General features: G+C 37.8%; 2 protein-coding genes across 2 annotated transcripts; one reads left to right on the top strand and one right to left on the bottom strand.

Annotated features, from left to right (window-relative positions):
* The first annotated feature begins 1,049 nt into the window (after positions 1-1,049).
* Positions 1,050-14,131, top strand: LOC139967806 (dual specificity protein phosphatase 2-like). The gene is made up of 3 exons (XM_071971902.1): positions 1,050-1,709; positions 10,993-11,520; positions 12,046-14,131. Exons 1-3 carry the CDS (start codon positions 1,325-1,327, stop codon positions 12,492-12,494), a joined length of 1,362 nt encoding a protein of 453 aa, XP_071828003.1. The 5' UTR covers positions 1,050-1,324; the 3' UTR covers positions 12,495-14,131.
* On the bottom strand, positions 13,981-21,155 carry LOC139967805 (tripartite motif-containing protein 2-like). Its single transcript, XM_071971901.1, has 2 exons — positions 20,996-21,155; positions 13,981-19,551 (listed from the first exon to the last, which is right to left on the bottom strand). The coding sequence occupies exon 2, from the start codon at positions 19,523-19,525 to the stop codon at positions 17,549-17,551; it is 1,977 nt and encodes a 658-aa protein (XP_071828002.1). The 5' UTR covers positions 19,526-19,551; positions 20,996-21,155; the 3' UTR covers positions 13,981-17,548.
* Between the last annotated feature and the right edge of the window lie 31 nt (positions 21,156-21,186).

Here is a 21,186-nt window from a genome sequence, read left to right as displayed (position 1 = left end):
ATAGAGAGAGAGAGAGATCTGCTTGCTGGACAAAAATTGTACTAATTGCGTTGCCCCCTCCGGCCCACTTGTGGTAATCTAGCCCCCCCCCCTCTCAGAACTGATTAAACTTATAAAATGGAGTATACGGTATACTGGACATGCTTGGAAATAAATGGAAAATGTATGTGCTTTGCATGTTTGTAGATGTATTGTTTCTTTACATGATCTCTTAAGAAGAAAACACACGTAGTTAGAGTATAGGAACAAAACTAACTATAGTACTTCCGATCGGAAGTCTACGCCAGTGGGCCCTCTAACGATCTAGACCCTCAGGCCTGGTTCACAGACTTAACGGTAAGTCCGCATGTAGTTACACGTGCTTATTCAGTCTTCATTTAACAAAGTGGACATGATATAACATAACCAACTGGACGCTTTAGACCCAATATATAACTTAAATAACAATTCGGATACTTGTTCATATAACGCTACCAAATTTACATGGATTTCAATGTACATGTGAAGCGCTTCCACAAAATTCTTGTCAAAACACTTCAAGCATCGCCACCCCCCCCCCCCCTCCCACAATAAAGAGACACGTAAGTGAACGCTAGTTTTTGCTTTTGATTTGAAGAGTTAAAAGAGGGAAGATATTTACAAGTAAGATATTATCATTATTTTCTTCAAATAGCCTACAGTCTACAATTACAGTACAAAATTTTGTGCTGTTATGAAAACAAATCGGGAAATTTGATTATTTCCGTTAACTCTTTCTATAAAATGCTGTACCCTCTTCTTACGATTTAAGCAAAACTATGTAATTTTTGTTTTCAAGCAGTGCATTCTGTTTCTTGAATAGTACAGTTGCAAACAATTTCCACTGTGTGGTACACAAATCATTCCTAAGCGATTCAGCACAATAACCGCAATTTGAATATTCATAACTTCCTGACCAATTCTGCCTTGCTCATGCGCGTGAAGTGTCACTCCGCCCAGTTATGAATGGCACGCCAGACCTTCATTGTTTGTGTATTACGAGGCTGGGTGAGTATATAAACAAACTGTTTCAACGTGGTTTGCCAGATATACAAAGAAGTGTTTATAGAACGGCCTACGGTTCAACTCAACGTGCTCCCGAGATAATAGGCAGACAATACAACTTACCGCAGGAGAACTTTCTTGTAAGCCTCAGCTCTGATTTGAAACTACTGTGTTCAACCATAGAGGCCTTCTATAATCTGGAAGCTGAGATTCCGTATCAGTTAAACCGTCTTGTATTATCAATTTTAACTACCGTATACTATTTGTTGTACTAGCGGCGACGTGTATACCATCAATTACTATGACTGTCTCTGTGCATGCCCGGAAAATGTCTTCCGATGAGCTTGGTCGGCTCGTCAACAGTGAAAATGCATCTTCTGTGTTGCTTATTGATTGTAGACCATTTAGCGCATTTCAAGAAGGTCGTGTTTTGAAGTCCATTAATGCACATGTGCCAAAACTTTTACGGAGAAGATCGAAGGGTCCCATGAAGTTGGAAAATATACTCACTTGTAGCGAGTCTAGAGAAAAGCTAAGAAATGGACTTATTTCAACGATTGTCGTCTACGATGAGATGAGCGAGGCTGTCCCTGAACGAGAAACAAATGACGATTTGACGTCTATTTTGGAATGTTTTATTCAACAACCGCAGAGTTACTTGACGACTGAAATCTGTTACCTTGATGGTAAGTACAGTTATTATGTGATTAAGTTACGTACAAATGGTAGCCACCATATATTGTCACAAATTTCACACTGCTGTTGAGAAAGACAGCAAGTTTACTTTTAACTTATTAATCAAGGTAACGTTGCAGATTTGTTCTCGTTATGGTAAACAGCACCAAACTCAGTTCCATCGTATAGAATAACACATGGACCCCATGGCACGCAATAGGCCGTACCATAACGTCCCCTCCCACCCCCACCCCCCCCAAGTAGGTAGTAACTATATGACATTTCACCTCTCCAATAAGACCATCTAATTTTCTTCTACCTCACTTAATATCACAATATTCTGAAAAAGGAAAAAAATCATCTTCCCAACAGGCAAACACAACTATTTAGCTAAATTTCGCGTTTACAGACTTTTCTAGATGTTTACGGTTATACCCACACAACATATATGCAGGCGTAGCCTATATAGAAGCTAACGTCTTGCCGTATATCGAAATTTATCAATTGGAAATGTGACGTCATCACGCATGCTTGTGTGACTGTTTACTACGGTTTTGTACGGAGAAGCGGAAGCTATATGGAATTTCTCCAAAAAATATAAATCATGCAATGATTCAGAAAGAGCAGAAAGAGAGGACTTATGTGTACCCATACCCCACTCGTTACTTTCTTGTATCCTGATTTCTAGTTCAAAGCTGTCGATATCTTCCTTAAACCGCAGGAATTCCCCCAACAAGCCGCCCACTCAGTTGCTTGCTTTCGGATTTGTGGTATTTGTAAACCATTGAGACGGCAACCCATTTTCATTTAATCTACTTAGTCACGTATACAACGGACGGTATTACCGACAAGGTGCAGTGCACTACAGTTACTTTCTGCTTAGAATATTCCCGTGTAAACAAAACTTGTTTCAGGCGCGGGTTAAATTTATTAGATACAGCGGTATCATACAATATTTGTATATAAATAATTCGACGGTTGTCACTGACTTATCGAGCTAGAAAGGGCCCCTTTCCTTACGAGCCTTGCAGAAAAACGCCTTCCCCGTGTTGAGAAATTTACTAATTGAACAATAATTACTCTTAATTGTTAGTGAATGTCCACATTTATTTAGGCAGATTACGTATACTAACTTATGGTAATAAACTCCGTGTGGTAGTCGTACGAAAATGATAAAATGCTATGAAACGACAAGGATTAATCCTGTTTGATCACTAACGTCTGTAGACGCTGTAATTTTGTTCATCAGTCCACTACAGCCATCGGAATACTCATTTAATAAGCACAAGTGGTATTATAAATACCTACAGAATATATTGAATTACAAGAAATGAAACTAAAAAATTGATAACTTTCTATCGGCTATATATTGTTCGTAGAACCACGTATATATTTGAAACCAGATGTCGAGTTTCTCTATTCCTCATTCCATTCACTGACTTGTAGCCTGAACAAAATTTTTTGTTTGTTTCGTTAGCCAACTATTTTGAGAGTGAATTTTGTTTGCCATACCGTACCGTGTTTACAATCCTAGAGGTATACATTCCTATCATATCTAATAATATAATGCTAGTATTATGCCTCTTTAAACCATGCGCCGGATACACTGTATGTCTATTCTCGATTACGCTGGTACACGTGTTTCTCTAATGCTGAAAGCGAATTTTAGTTCTTTCCGGTGAAGGATATATCTGAGGGTATGTTACTAACACGATTGATTTGAATTAAAATAAAACATTACATAGTTGAAATCCATCAGAAGCTGATAGTTGAATGAACAATTTACCAATGCAATACTGAGTTCGTCCGCCATTAAAATACATCTAGTGGGTGTTATTGGGTAATATAAAGTGAAATGGTAGAAAACACCTGGGTCCGTTTTTTTTTTACGCGTAACAACATGTACAGACTGCACTGTTCAAGTATATATATATATATATACAGAGTGAGCTATTATTGCCGTTTATTGTCACAACAGAAAGCACAGTTTTATAAACTAATTACAATTACTTGCTATATACCTCTACCTGTGTACACAACCCTATATCTGGTTACAAAACCTACACTAATTATAGGCAAATATACTTTGGTTATGATGGTAATATGGTGAAATTTGCAGGTCTATTATATATTTTATTACTATTTGTGAACTCTTGACCTTGGTTTAACCCGATATTGTCTTATACAGGTTTTTCCTTTCAATTCTCATTTTATTAAAAAAGGTCACTTTCACAGATTGTTTTCGATGAGTTCGGTTAGGAATCGATATCTTCATAAGTCAACTGAAACTGCCGCATAGGCTAATAGAATCGAGTCACTAATGCAAAGCTTGTTGGATTGAAGATAGTATGCTTATATATTTACTTTGCAATTGCAACTAGAATTTCATATTTTGTTCATGGAGGTTCATGTAAATTATTATTTAAGATTAAGAAATTATTTTAAATAAAATTAAAGAACTGCAGATAATGACAGACTATTGGTCGTAAAACACAATTATTGTCTGACTTAAGTCTGACTTAAGTCTGACTTAAGTCTGACTTAAGTCTGACTTAAGTCTGACTTAAGTCTGACTTAAGTCTGACGTATACTATATATGTATATATCCTTTATAAATGGTGTCTTCATCACTGGCACGAGTGACCATGCATAAATAGGGGCCTAGCCTAATGTTAATTTTTAGTACGTACAATTCTATATTTTCTGAACTTGTGTGTCTTAATTATTCATTCATCCGTTGTTTCTCACCGATGAGTTTAATGTGTATTCTGTATAAATGTGTGATTACCATGCCGGTGGGTGATCACCACCGTTGACTATATACAAAGAATGCCTTTCCTTTCATACTTGTCTATTTGGCTTCCATTAAAACAGTATATAACCTATACCTAATACCAGCATGTCATTATAAATAAGTCTACATGTATATTCAAGCAGGTTTATATATAGATCACTGTACTTGAAAACTGATATAGCCTATACGTGTCTTACCGCTCCAAAAATATGAATCCGACTTCAGTCGTATTCGGCGTCCGAAATATAACACCGGCATATAGGCCTAGATTGTAGGCTATATTTAGACAAAGATACATGCAAGTTTTTTGGTATCAATTACAAAGTCTGTAATCTTCTTGGTTTAATGTATACTGATCCTGGTAAGCGCATTCATTAATATGTGAGGTGTAATAAGGGTTCAGAGCTTCGAACAAGCATGATGTTTACATATATGAATAATAATGCAGTAAACAAGGATGTTTAACAATACTGTTACATACTCATTAATGCTTTCACGTGGGATTCGAATCTAACGAACCTGATTTTACAAAGGAATCTTTGATCTTTGCATAAAAAAACGAATAATTACAACTCGACAACTTGTTGTGCGCTCTCATAATGCATAAAAAAAAAGTCGTGATTCTTTTCAAAACAGCTAACGGGATAGGTATTGGAACATATGTACATTTTAATAGCATGTTATAGCTTTGCCTTTGTACGCTATATAAACTTCGCATATATTAGATGCAGTAATTGAGAAGCAAGTTGCTGATAAGGGTAGTGATTGGCTGAGTGTACTCCTTATTATAAGCACGCGCTGTAGGACATTGACATACATAACGGTATTCCGGAAACTACCAGTATAGTATACGCCATCATAATTTGCTTTAATCGATTGAAAAACATCTATTTTACCGGTCCAATCGTTACACTTTTGAAAAATCAAACGGAACAACCGTCTTGTCCTGTTAATTACTTTTACCATCCATTGAAAGCCGAATGGGTCACAGTTTGTGACGTAACAGGAATTTATTTATTGATATACCATCCGTTGGCGGAAGGCATTGTTTCCGACAAGGCTTCACTATATCAAGGCAAATTGATCTACTGCGATGCTTGTATTCTTCATTAAGCTATGGACTCCAAACGTTTCACATGTTCTTATATAGTTTATAGACAGAGTCACGTGAGAGGTTGTTTTCCTAAGTATTCTTCGATCCAACTGAACTGAAATTTCATATTTTAACTATATATGCTAGAAGGGAGATTTGGAATTATGTAATCATATAGAAAGAACGTCAGCCATGAAATAAATGATAAAACACTGGAATTCTTTCTTTACGCAATCAGGGGAAAATGTACCGTTTCAATATTTTGTGATTAATTTATAGATTAAACTATAATTGCCTGCTTTGTGAAAGCTTTCGAGTTTGTCCGAATAAAGGAACGAATGAAATTTTGAAATAGTCACGCATGCGCCATGAATGCTAGTAAATATAGTTACTTCTTAAAACATATGCCCGTCTCACTATCATAAAATTTTATTACCTCCCACCATTTGTTTGGCCTCTGGCGCGTTTCTCGGGCAAGCGTTTAAATCCTTCTCGGGGTGACCTGCCGCAGAAATTTTACGAAAAACCGCCATAAGTGTTCCGACTGCTAAGCTGTAGTGTGATTGAATTAACAAGTTCAGGGTGAAAACTCGCTGGGAGCGGAAGTGTAACCGGTAATGGTTTAGGTTATAGGCTATTGATTAAAAGAACCACGGAGCAACTTGACCGTCTGCCGGGCCCGTTTATCGGATCGAGCTGTAGGCTATACCCACTGCATTTACTAGAGAAAAGTAGCAGGCGGTACAGGTTATAAATCTATATGAGATTTCATTATATAAGCTGTTAAAACAACACTTCCCAGCATTCATGTTTATTAGTAGCCAGTAAAATGAAACAGTTTGTGTTTATAAAACAAGAACCCGATGTGATCCGATCGGTTAGCTGTAAAGTGGGACTATCTAAACTACTTAAGTCTGGGATAATAAGTTTACAAAAATAATTCGTGTATTTTGATTGTAGTGTAAGTGATAAATATATAAGCGTTAACTAGGCCTACATGCATGGATCGGTTCTGGTATAGTTTGCGCGGAAGGTGGTCTTCCAATGAGCATGCGCAGAAGATGGTCTCCCAATTAGCATGTATGCGCAAAGTTGTAACGAATCGGCCTTTTCATGATATATTCAGCTAAATTTTACATATAGCCAGTCTGCGTAACCGTCGGTCAAGGTGCGGTGTGGGTCACAAAACCTTACATTGTTATAATGTTGCATATTTGCTTTTACCGATATTTGTTTATTACTCAGTACGTATCCTTACTCTAGTCCCGTGTAAAGTGCTTTGAGATATTATTTTAATGTAATGCGATATATGTATACATATATATATATTCATTTATAAATTATATTCGTATATAAATAGTTTCGTTCGTTCAGTCTTGACCTGACTTGTTCCACAATAGTTACCGGTATATGACATAACCTGGCCGAATCATTAACACCATGGTACCGTGGTAAATGTTATCACTGAGAATATTCTCAGTTTCTATCTTTTTATTCAGGTGGGTAATAGGAGCCGAGCCGTTGGTTATAACCCTCTTTTCGTACCTCATATAACTTCCGCTATTACTTAGGAAATTAGAGCCGGTGTAGCGTTTATATTTCCCATCTCCATGGAATGTGTGTTTACACTAAGACTTAGGATGTGTCCTATTTGTTAAACATTATGATATTAATTACAGGAAAGTTGTCATCACGGAGATGATCAGCAATTTTGAGAAAGGAATGTTTTCAGTTAACAACAATTCAAGGGCAGGATGAGTCATTGAGAGAACAAATGCGCATGCTTGACAAGTATATAGTCTCTTATACCATAATATCTTTTGAAGTGTCATTCTTACCGATGAATTTCATCAAAATGTGAAGATTTTGAAACATTAATAACAATTGTAATCAAAATATAATTGATGATAAAACCTAAAGATAGTTCAAGAAAAATTACCATTGTACTTAATAAAATTTTCAGTGATCTTTCTATTTCAGCAACAGTATATATGACCGTTTAACTATATGCGATTCAGACAGTGCACTCTGTAGTATAAATATCCCTCCATTATACAGTAAAGTTAGAATCAAGACCCTTGCAAATAGCAACTCAGAAAGTATATTTAATATTCATGGAATCTGTTTATAAAGATATTTTCAACTTGTCTGCACTTTTAACTTTAGTTCAGTGATCGTTTGCATGGGAAAACCTAATTTACAGATCTCAGAAAGCGATCACTAAAGCGATTAACGTATCTGATTGAAAAATATTAGGAAAATACACTCTGCCGTATACCATATAGTACCCTACAATTGCCTCGTTTCGTAAATGGCCATATCTCCAGAAGCTTCAATTTTGTGTCATTTAGATAGCTGTAACGATGAAACCCCTTCTTTTTCGCAGAAACTATTCCTTCCAGTCAAACGATTATTCCCTAAATTTCCTAGTATCCTGGAAATTGCCTTTCCATATTTCTTCAGATAGGTGCAAAGACCTCTTCACAATATGTCGGCTCAATTTGTCACCATAACAACGATGATTCCTTCTGTTGATTTGTTTCATTTACGCGCTAGAGCAGGTCACACGTTGTTAGCGTTATCGCTTATAATGCTTTGTATATAAGAGGAAATTCATGTATAGTTAACACTCAACACTGCCCACTCTAAATCACTCACAATTTATTTCAAATTACCTGAGCTTTTAAAGACGTGTTCAATAGTACAGGTTTGTGTATCAACAAAGCGTGTTTCTATCAGCAACTGCATGGTGAGATGATGGACAGTTTTGTGGCTGTCCATCGTTAGACTAAGTCGTTAGCATTTTGAGTGGCTATTCAATTGTACTTTTCCATGTATAGTGATCTTTAGTTCGAAATTATTCATCTGTGGCATTTTAAATACAAGCAAGTACCACTGGTCAACATCGGCTATGCGTTCTAGGTCAATCGTTCGGCCTTTCTGATAAGAGGCTCTGACGATTCAATCCATTTGAAGACCTACTTTGTCCCAACGCCTATTGTTTGTTTTACCAATGAATCTTGGGTTTTACACGTGAAGGACTTTGTTCATTGACACATCCCAATTTAAAAGGTTGACCATTTGCAACGTCACCGGAACTTTACAGACGTGGTCTGAAATATTGACCCACATTCATTGACCGCCCCCTTTGTTGTCTCGACTCAGCCGTTTGATGTGAGGACACGGTCATTGCTATGAAAACAGCATTAACCTTCCGTTCTGTAAAGACGAGTATATAAGTGCAACACAAACATTCCTCTATGCGGATGTATGAGCAGGTGGACAGTCATTTCACCATTAGTTGACCTATATTGTACACAGGTAGGCTGAAAGTTTTCAAAGTTGTCCCGTCAGGAATTTGGCGGAAGGAGGTGTTGGCGCAAGCGGAGGAATTTTTGCTAGCTTAGTGAATATCAGTTTTTGTGTGGGGTTTAGATTGTTTGTTTTTTTCGGAATTGTACAAGGAAAATGAAAAAGGCAACTAGTATCGAAAAGGTTAGAAATACACATCGTCGCCATTCGTATAGCGGAAGTGGCCATCCCGGCATTCATCGAAAAGTTATACAGATAATTCATTTCGAAGCATTGCACGTGACAATATCCTGTGGTTTGAAAAAATCGCCACAAATTATAAGAAACCTTAAAATTCGTCAGGTGTACGTAACGATTACGCACTTTTCTCTGAGCTGACGAGGTGAGGCATTATCGCCGGAACTCGACTCAAGCGACGACATATAATATTTTCAGTATAATTCCTTTGTAAAACTCGTCACTTCTTAATTAGAACACACTGAAGGTCCTAAATATGGTTCTATAAACAGGCTTTTTAATAATCATGCAACTTTGGATGATGAAATAACGGCTCATCCTCACATATGAAATTCATGTTCGCAACAGTATCGTGTAAAATGATGGAACCGTGATCAACGAAATTTAAAACCAACTTACAAGAAAAATGTTAACAGTTTACCATGCAGGTGTCATATATACATTTTGTTTTTGTTTTTTAATCATAAATTTGTTTAATACAACAAAGAGAAATTTGATTACTTGTAAAAGTTGTACCGTATATCAACTGTCACTCCACTATACAATACACACAGTGTAAAACAAATACCCCGATTTTGCAAACTAATTAGTGGGATTAATGAATGTTATTTCTGTTATTGTCAGTTAACAATATATACACGGTGAAACCAATAGAGTACTAGAACCATGCAGACCTACGAATTTCTATAAAAATAATTACTGTGGTTCATGACTCTTAATTTCTTGTGTACGCAATGACTATTTGTGCAACGTTTCATCTCAATTCATATATATATCATAAACCACATAACAATGACTATCCGTGAACAGGTTCATTTCTCATTTATTAAGCTATAAGTATAGAGTATTGCATGATTCATACTGGAGGACTGTCGCATGTACACTCATTTCCTGTCCATCTCATATATACATTGCCTAGCATTATATACATATTGATCTCTCTTATTGCATCGCCATTAATTTTCCTCCTCAAAGACATCTATTCCTCTTCCCCTTCCGGCACCCTTACCAACTTCCGATTCATAAATTTTTCATAAATCGTCCTTTTTTTCTTTCTTTCTTTGTCTAATCTCAATTGACTGGCGCGTGAGAAACTTAACATCAACGGATCAATACAGGTTCTTGTGTGATGTCTATACACGCATCGCTGCATACAAAACGTGCTAGCTATAAAGACGTACATTAGTTAATTAACTCGCACCGGAAACGTGGATTCACGCTATGTTTTCAATGCATTCAAATGAGAAATGAAATTGTCGCGGTGAAGGGTTTTTTAAAACGGGAGTTTGCGGCTTCATGAGCTATCGGGAGGTCTAATTTTTTTGTGTGCAGATTCGTGAAGGAAAGATTGTTAAAATTAGGTGAATCAGGGGTAAACATCTCTGAGGATATCTGTCACCATCATCCAAGCGGAAGTCAGAACCCTAATCGTAGAAAATTGCGAATTCGATAATCTCAGACGGTTGTGTTGACAATTTACGTTCGCCGATTGAATCACTGCTGTGACTTCGTTTAAGCATCTGGCAGTCTGTCGTTGTACACAAAGGATTAACTACTGTTGAAAAACAAACAATTAGGGAGAGATAAAATGCGTCATTCTCCGGTTTGATATATTTAGTTTGATTACGAAGGTTATAGTAAGTTTTCCTGCCTGACTTTTGTTTTTATTATATTTCGTCTTGTCTTCTCTGATCATTAGCATACATACACCGGTAATCACTTCCGCGTTTCCCTATTTTCAGTGATTTTGTTATATATCTGAATTAAGATACGTCATTTAATACGTCGAAGAAAGCATCGCTTTCTTTCGTTTAAGAAAATTGTATCCAACCCCTTTTTATTTTCATTGTCATTTCAGGTGGATTCAACAAATTCGCCAGGGAATTTCCCGCCCGCTGTGATTTTCGCCAACCAACGTCCTCAAGTCCACCGACATTATTCCGTCTTCAGCCCTTGCAAGTACCCTGTAATCGGCCCTCGATGAATGAGACACCGACCGCTTCTTTTTGTCAAGCTATGTCCAAGCGGCGACCGTGCCTACCCCGGTTATCTATTCAACCTCCAGAAAGTTACTCGACCTCCACCTGCAGTACAAATAGTTTCATTGAGCCTCGCATCCCTGCAGGTCACGGAGAGTGCCAGTCGGTGCCCACGAGGAGGGTAAAGGATGAACCGGTCTCCATCCTACCACACCTCTACCTCGGAAGTGCCTTCCACAGTGGTTGCGACAACACCCTACAAAAGCTTGGCATCACAGCTGTCTTGAATGTTTCCAAACGTTGTCCGAATCATTTCCCACAGTCCCTTACCTACAAGAACATCCCCGTTGATGACGACACCGATGCCGATCTCTCGGAATGGTTTCACGAGGCGGCTTCGTTTATCGGTGAGTTTTACAGTATAGTTGAACTTTGGCTTCCATTGAAGTTCACCATATTAGGGCCATGACATGTCTTTCGACCAGCTATTAAAGGGAAAGGGAAATGCAAGCTTGACTGGATTCTGATTTGGGTCATGTGCGTCGTTTCTTTTAGTTCCATTGGCTTATCGTCTGTCTGTTGGTGTAAACTTAATCTTTGAGGTACATCGCGTCTCTCGTTGTTATTTTGAGAAGAATTTTGTAGTTAATAATATAGCATATAGTTGGATTACAGAATGTTACTTCACTCCTCTCGTATCCGTCTCCAACCAACATAAGTATTCAAATCGACCCTAACCGACACTTTACCATGGCGCCCGGTGACCAACCCCATGTATTCAAAATATACCAATATTCGTTTATTCAGTTGGAGCCCTGTGCGATTTCTTGTTCCAATTCCTTGTTATTTGCAATGATATATGTGGTACGTTTTTGTTTCATTTGTAACTAACTATTGTAACTAATTTTAAATCTTGTATTTCTTAAACACAGATTCAGTGAAAGCCAACGAAGGCCGTGTACTCGTGCACTGTAAGGCAGGAATAAGTCGCTCTGCAACAATCTGTATGGCGTATCTGATGATTTCCCGCAGATACCGTCTCGATGAAGCCTTTGAATACGTCCATCTTAGACGCACAATCATCTCGCCTAACCTCGCATTCATGTTACAACTACAACGCCTCGAAACTGACCTCTTTGGCAAGACTCCCACCAATGACGTCAACAAGTCTGACACGGAATTCTTCGCCAGTCGTCGAATCGTGCGCAGTGTCTCCCTCCCGTCCACGTGTGTTTCTAATATCGGCCTTAGTCCAAACGCGTTACAGAAGGACACTTTAGCTGTCAGCACTGTGAATGTCAACCTTCGGGACAAATGGTCGCCTGGGTTTTTCTGCCCGTCACCCTTCCAATCTTTCCGTCCTATCGCTTCCCCGTCTTAAAGACTGATTAGAGATGACGGTGTCATACGCAGTGAACTGAACTTCTATTTTTGCTATTTTTTTTTTTATTAATGAAAACAGTAACATCTATTGAACCTTTATTGATTAAATAATTAAACGAAATACACTTTCTGAGAATTTTGTATTTCAGTTAAGATAATATACCAACTTACACGGTTCGTGTCAGCATTTTTTAGTAAATTCATATGGCACGGTGAATGCTTCGAATGTGTAAACGACTTTGGCAAGTCAGACTTATGAGGCTTCCCCATGGCGTGTGTTTAGATGACACTTTCTGCATGACATCATGTTGATATTTATATGGAAAAAATGACCGATATGAACCAGGTGTTTCCCAAGGAATCTTAAAGGGTTTGAAAAATTGAATCTTTATTTCCAGAGAACAGCTCTCTCGGACGCGCACCCTGATAGTTGCGACACATCTAACACACTTATTAAAGTTCAAGTAATTAAAAGGCTTGTTAAACTTAACTAAAAAATATGAGACTGAGGTATATCCAAATTGAGGTTCAGTCGACCGCTACTTCACAAAATGGTTAGGCTTCTGTTAATCTGCAATATATAAATAATTACCAACTCAGGAATGGTTCTGATAACGACCGTCAAATTTGGAAACTTTTCGCTTTATGTAGTTTTCTCCGTGCCAGGTAAAGTGACATCGTATGATAAAAATAAGGGCGCTTTCTTACGTGATTCCATTCGTGAGGAGGGCCAGTGGAATGATGTATATCAAGATGCATTTAGTAGAAATCAATCCCCATTGCATGACTAAATAAAATAATAATTATAGGAGCCTCCATTGTAAACTTATAGTGTTGGAGAAAGTATATGCATGCAAATATTAAGGTTGTAAGGGTATTATTACGTGGGATTAATAGATAGGGCGACTGCATATTAGTTTTACTCAAAGATGATCTGATTTAAGTTTCATCTGATGAACTGACAGTATTTTATTTCAATGTTTCCAAAGAATTTAGGCGATCATCATTAAAGTTCTAATTTATTAATTTCGACATTTTTGCCTCCGTTTATTTCTTTCGCTTGTATACTTTGAATACATGCTTGTTATATTAAAAGTGTTATGATTTACGGGGAAACTATAAGAACAATCACAGAAAGTAAAGTATTGTTCACTTTATTTTTCTGTGTTTGTAATTTCCTTCCGTTTCTCACTCTTTTGTCTTTTTCTTTCTGACTTTGTTTCATTTATTCGTTAGTTAAAAATGTCTAATCCATTGTTCGATTTTTGTTGTTGTTGTCGTGGTTCCTCTTTTTAATCGTCAATCTTTCTCTACTTGTGTTAAATTAATACTAATTATTACATTCAATTTTTTTCATGAAAACAATTATTTGTATTTGTTCGTCCTCGTTTCCAAGTTGTTCTCGACGTTTAACGTCTGTTTCTTGTAAATTAATGGTTTCATCAGCGACAACTAACAAAGATTTTTTTTTGGGAATTTAAAACTTTTTCTGCTAAAGAAGATTTAGTTAATGTTTTGTTTCAACTACTCACAATATGCTGAAACTAGTTTTGTACCTTTTCTGACCATTGTTACGTTCATATTTAATTGAATTTTTACCGTGCCAAATTCGTGCAATAAAATCACGGAAATTTACTTACATAATGATTCGCGTCATTTTTGACTGTATGCTTTGTCGTTTTTAAATCCTTGCCGGAGGCAGACGGACTCTGTGTTGGGTGGGGGGCGGGAGGAGTACGAAACTTTTCCTGACTTGTGGTTCAAGTGTCTATACGCATTTCCCGGGACAATGGGACCATACCGGCGATGCTGTATGAGGAACGATTCACCATGACCAGTGATATGTTGCAAACGCCTATTTACCTGACCAGTTGTTAAAGAGTTTAAGATGCCGGCGCAGAGGGTAGGGATGGGTCGGTAGATAAGGTTATCAATACGTGCAAGGCGGGGCCGCCAAAGGAAATTAATTCAGTGAAACTAAACTTGAAAACTAGATGAATACGCTCCTAACACCCCCCCCCCCCCTTCCTCCTTTCTCGCGTCCCAGCTTTCTCAACTTCCTCACCCAACTGTTTTCACCCGCCGTCACTGTTTAATGCATTTGATCGCATTTCATTGTTCGAAAGCATGTACGAGACTGACCATTCATGCATATTCATCAATATCATGTTTACTCATGCCTACATGTATGACTCATGATGACGAGTCCCCTACTTACAGATCATGTCATTAGCAAATAGAACTGAAGAAGAGGCAAAGCCTGCTATAAAGTAATAACATCAACCGCTTTTGTCCCATTTCGTCCTCTCTCGTTTTGAGAGAATTAGAACTGATAATTAGGATTCAATCCGGGGGTTTGTTTTCTGTTCGTTCGTTTTCTGTAAAGTTATGACGTGAAACCTGTGAAGTAGAGGGCGGGGTAGGGCTTCACGATAACAGAGCATACTGAGTAAGATATCAAAAACAGACAACAGTCGCTTTGAAAGAACAACAAATTTATTTCAGGATTTTCGTGACGATTTGATCCTTGAGTTGTGAAGCCACCAGAGAACTAGAAAGGGTTCTTTGGAAGCCACACATGCCAACATATATAGCATAGTTACATACTTTACTCTATGGAATGTTTTAAAATCAAATCATTTTCTGTGATGACGTCATTATGCTCGAATTTATGAATGATTAAAAACTATGATCTATTAGTAATATTGCTATACACATCGAAGTTAAGTGCAGATTTACTATGATGATATTAATATCTAATTTAAATGATAATTATTGAAAACTTGTTTACTATTAGTGTAAAAATAATATAAACAAGGACTATCCAGAAATTTTCAAACTTGTCGACATATTCTTCATCATTTGAAATGAAACAATAATGATACAAATAAATTACACTATTTATGTTACTTTCGAGTGTCCAAAATTGACCAAACTCAACGCAAAATCGAACTGTATTTTTTGTTAATGAACTAAATAGGAAAACACTAAATCGAACATATTTTCTATAGATTTATTCCCTAAGATGACAGCAGATTGATAAATAAAATTATTTATATATTAGCACATATAGCAAGATAGGAAGGTAAAGAGAAATATGGGGAAAAGTTTGATAAAATGAAATAAATATGCATTAATTTTGCATTAGCTTTAAAAAATCAAATTAATTTAAAATGGCTATGATGATGATCAGCAAAGAGGGAAAGGGATAAAGATAAAAATGAGCAATATATATATATATATATATATATATATTTGTGAATTAATAATTTGACCCATCAATACATGACAGCAAATATGTAAATACTATGCAAATGACAGACATTTCATTATATATAATAACAAATAACCAAGGACGTAGGAACCGGGGGGCTGGGGGGTACCAGCCCCCCCAGTGAAAAATATGGGGGGTGGAAGTATCACCCGCCTCGCAAGTCAGAAAACCCCTTTTTCATTTCCAAATGAGAAAAAAATTTCATTTGGAGCACCAAATTGCATCTAAGGCCAGGTAAAAATTCAAAATTATTTACAAAATGGAGTGGGTGTTGAAGTGTGCTATATTGCACCAAATTGCCTGGAAATGCAAAATTTCCAATAGGGAAGGGGGACACCCCCTCCCCTTAGACCCCTCCCCCAGGCCGGCCATCAAACTTCAGCCCCCCCACTCAAAAGTACTTTCCTACGCCACTGCAAATAACCAACTACTCTTGTTTAAGAAACCGTCCAAAAGGGAGCCAAGAGGTATAAGTGGTATACGAAGGTAAGTCTAAAAAAACAAAACTTTGGAAACAATCTTGACACTAAAATTACCCGAGCGTTAATGAAAGATGTAAGATTAATGAAGAAACATAATCGATCGGTGAATATGTCAAGTCATTTAAGTAGAAGCAGAAGAATAAATTGCTGATTTGACACCTCTCTAAGCAGTGTCTTATCACACAACGAGACAAACAAAGGAAAACTCATTATATGGTGAAGTTGAGAAAGAAAGAAATAACCCAAATGCAACAGTGCATTTAGTTTATAATGACATAACAAGCTTGGATGATTGCTTAGCCCAAATTAATTTCATTTGTTGTAAACCTTAAAATAAAAAAAAACACTGTCATAAGTCCAGGTTGCATTTTAAATAATAAATAATCATCATAAAGTATATGGCATTTATATAGCCCCATAACTAAAACGATATTCTATGGCGCTTTACAAGGAAAACATAAAACAAACAAATGAAAAAGAAAGAAAGAAAAACAAGAGCATTATTACTTAAAGTCCTCATTAAAGAGAAATGAATCTTTATGCAACTGAGGTTCATCAGTTAAAGTGACTGGGCTACATAGACCATTTGGTCAGTTTCTCAGATGCAACACAAAACTATCTGGGAGATATATAGGAATTCTACAGGCTCAAATAATATACAATGCATTACAACTTTGTAAAGGACAAATGGTGTTGAAAGTCATCCAATGGTGCACTGTTAATATCCACATGAGGTTAAAGAACATCTCTTGGTAGAATTATTGGAATTTCTAATACAATGCATTAACATTAAGGTCTGCACCGAGGAACCGTCTCGATCATCGATTAGTGAAGCACTGCACGATTTGGATATTAAGGTCACTTTAAAGGTGAATTTCTCGAAAACTTACTACCACTCATATCTTTACAGTCTCTTGGAATATGACAAGACTAAATTTCTGAAGTCATCTTTTAATCTTTAAGAATCTGATTTTATGTAGCCTAACTGTGCAACAACAAAGCGGAAGAGAGAAACAACTTATTAATCAAGATTGAGCAATTGCGGCATACTTAATCTGATTCTTAGGTATGGATGGGCCAACTACTGGTTAAAATGTCAAATGTGCACCCCACAATAAAAGAATGACTGATTTTGTATGGCGCTCAAAATAAAAAAAGTTCATTAACAGGTGTTAGAAATTATATCTATTATCCTAACCAAGAGAAAACACCTTCTTTATTCATGACTGGTTTAACTAATTGACTTTACTTCACTCAGGTATCATTGGATGACTTTGTAACGACAGCCAACTGTTCTTACAATTGAAAAGTTCGAACGGATTTGTGACTACTATCCACTACATAAAGCACATCATGTTGGCCATCTTTAGCAATGTGTATCCCCCTCGACCAATGCAAATCCTTTGCGGGCAATGAACCGAGATATGTTCCATCAGGACCGTACACAAAAATACCTTCGGCAGGATTACCACTCTTATCTGCACGGGCACCAACATAAATGTTGTCATGACGATCAACATCCACTCCTCTGCAGTACATCTTTTGACCTTCATGCATGACCATGATGGACATTATTTCCCTCCCAGTTTGGACATTTATGACCTGGATACGCTGGTTTTCAAAATCAGCGATAATCAGTTGACCTTTACTGTTGAATTTAATGAACCAGGGGTTGTTTAAGCTCATAGTTTGTCGGGAAGGTTCTGTGCTTATTACATATTCCTTAAACTTTCCATCAGGACCAAATAACAGAATCTTTGACAACTGATTGTCTGCAACATAAATATTGCCCTCCTTATCCAATGCTATCCCTGTTGGCCGTTTCAAGACATCCCCCCCAAAACGTCGAACCTCTTTGCCGTTAGCTTGATACATAATCACTACCTGACCTTTCATGGCGGTTACATAATAGCATTGCTTGTGCATTGCAATACTGTATGGATAAAAGTACCAATCTTTGTTTTCAAAAGATTGGATTAATTTTCCATTTTTATCCATCATAATCACAGTCTTATCAACCAGCATGAAATTGTCACCAACCTTTAGCACATCATGCAACTGACTAGAGGGAGCCTCTCCAGCAATTTCCTTCATTTCTATCCCTCTGGGTTCAACCTTGAGTTGCAATGGTGACCCTGGAATCATCTTATCAAAAGCTTTAGCTGTGAGGACGTACCAACCAGCAAAAGATGGAGTAAAGCTGATCGTGAAATGACCACCCTCTTGTTTCTGAGGTTCAAGAGGAATAGTTCGCTTGTCAACGGTGCAAACTTCCACTGAGAGAACGTCCTCTCTTTCCGTAACGACCTTGCGCCCTCTGTCGTCTTTCAGCAGCAGCTGTAGGTGAATTGCTTCTCCTGCGGTTAACCTATCAGATGTGACTGCAATCACAGATTGGTTTGGAACAGCCACTCCGGAGGTCAAAACCTTGCCACACTTGGTCTCCCCATCTGAGAACAGCATTTTCATGTACTCATGGACCATTTCAACTTTAAGATAACTGGTGGTTTTTGGTCTCAAAGATTCTTCTTTTGGAAGACTTTTCAGCTGATCCACAACAATGCTGACATCCATGCTATCCTGAGTTTTGGTTAGTTCGTTAAAAGATCTCATGCCAGCTACATATTCTTCAAGTTCTTTCTCCTGATTACCTAAGACCTTGACCTTCTCCTGGTAATTCTTCTCCATTTCCTGCAACAGTCGCTGATGAGCAAATTCAGACCTCTTCTTGAAATCCCTCAAAACGTCGAGGCCATCTTCTTTACTTTTTTCCAATTCCTGTTTCAGCTGGTCGATGCGGATGAGATAGTTCTTAGCTGTCTCTGCCTTACCGTCTGCTTTCAGTTCTAGGACCTGTTTTGCATCGGCACACATATGCCCAGTATGCTCAGTGCTAGTGCGGCACGAGTCACAAACACCTACTTCACATTCAAAGCAAATCATAGACAATGGTTTCCCAGAATGCAACTTACAATTGGATCCTTCTTCCCCTGATTCAAGTTTCTCTTTAAGGATACCACAAAGATCGTTTAGCCTGAATGAATGTGGGAGACTTTCTGCACCACCTGCAGGGAGCTCTCTTTGCTGGTTGCATTCAGGGCACCACAGTTGGCCTTTCTTTGCTCGAATCCAATTGTTGATACACTCTGTGCATGCAATGTGTTGACATGATAGAATTCTTGGTTCCTCACAAACATCCTGACAAATTGGGCACTTCAGGAGATCTCCCAGTTCACCGTCTGAGGTCGTAAGTTTCGTACTTGCTTCTGCCATAGTAATGAACTAGTGGAGGGGAATATCTAGTACAGAGAAAAGAAATGACTTGATATTATACTTTGAAATCATGCATGCAGATAGCAGAAAGGGCTATTCTATTATCATGGACGCAATTGCCAACGTCACATGACCCGTGGCCGAATCGATGACGTATTAGGGGAATACCATGACATCATAGTACACACGTTGCTTGACATAACCATTGAAGTAATATATGTCTGGGGACCAGGCACTATCCGCAATCTTCCCGGATAAAACCAAAACACGGAATAGTTATCACATAATAATCTAGGCAAGTACTGACTGCACGCAAAATAGTTCTGCGGAATCGTATCCTATATATATCAAAATGACCAAAATCAGCTGAAGCAGTCGCTGCATGATTTCGTTTTTCTGACCACAACCATTTGGCCCCCATTATGCCCTCCTTGGCGATACCACTGCTAAGGAAGCCAGGTGATTTGAAGCTACCAATCAACCTTTTAATATTAGCCCAAATTTTACGGGAACTTCAGATACTTATGTCATATGTAACCCAAGATTTTAATGGGCTGCACATCCCTGTCATGATGAGCAATAGAACTTTGAAGGATCACATGGGCCTAACAGATCTAGCAGGTGGCAGGTCACACTCCAAAGAAGGTGACCGCGTAACAGCTACCCTATTAGCATGAATCATCTCTTGCATGCAGATAGCAGAAAGGGCTATTCTATTATCATGGTTTTACAATGTCATAGCTTCTTCCTAACTAATATAAGACTATAAGCGGGCCAAGTTTGAAAAAACTACTGAGGCTCTGTAATTTGCTTTGTTGTTGCTCTTAACTTTCAACCCACATTTGCAATTGCAGGGAGTGACATTGGTTGATTTGCATATATATTTCAAGTTGTTTTCCTTGCATCATTTGAACACAAAAGTAAGCCTACCAAATTAAGATAGTGTGATTGTATTAATTACCTCTTATTACACCAAAATGGCTGGAAAAAAAGACATTGTTCCAACATACCTTGTTACAAAAAAAGGCAAAAATGAAATTTTGATAGGGTAGCTACCTGCTAGAAGCTGGGCTGATTATACTCAATTTAACATGATTACAGCCTCGGTGCAAGGGGACTGGGGTTGAGAGTTGTTTGGTTTTCATGCCCAGGTTGTATCTTGGGAGATTTATTTACAATAACTATCTAGACTTGTGTACATCACACTAATTACAGCAGTGACAAACTGACTGAGCTAGACAGACTATTTTTCTTATTGTATAATAGAACCTCTTTTTGAGGTTTGCATGATATTATTCTACCTGCTGCAGCAATCAACTTGCTCAGCAACTGTCTTTTGCATTGTAGTATCAGATTTGCGAAAAATTGATGTCAGTGCCTTCGGTGCAGTTTTCAGTGCATCGTAACCATCCAGGCCTACTAATAAATTAGACACTTTGTTGTAGCATTTTTTAAATGCATTTTGTTTACCTCTGTTTGCTAGTACTTGGATGATCCAGATGTCAGCTACCGCGATGATCAAAGCTTGGCTATGTTGACTGCGGAAGTAATCTAGTTAAATGCTTGAATAGTTAACGACCATAGAACCCGCAATTGCCAACGTCACATGACCCGTGGCCGAATCGATGACGTATTAGGGGAATACCATGACATCATAGTAC

The sequence above is a fragment of the Apostichopus japonicus genome, chromosome 5 (genome assembly GCF_037975245.1).
Source record: "Apostichopus japonicus isolate 1M-3 chromosome 5, ASM3797524v1, whole genome shotgun sequence".
In the NCBI taxonomy this organism is placed as follows: domain Eukaryota; kingdom Metazoa; phylum Echinodermata; class Holothuroidea; order Aspidochirotida; family Stichopodidae; genus Apostichopus; species Apostichopus japonicus.
This window is presented reverse-complemented; position numbering and strand designations above follow the sequence as displayed.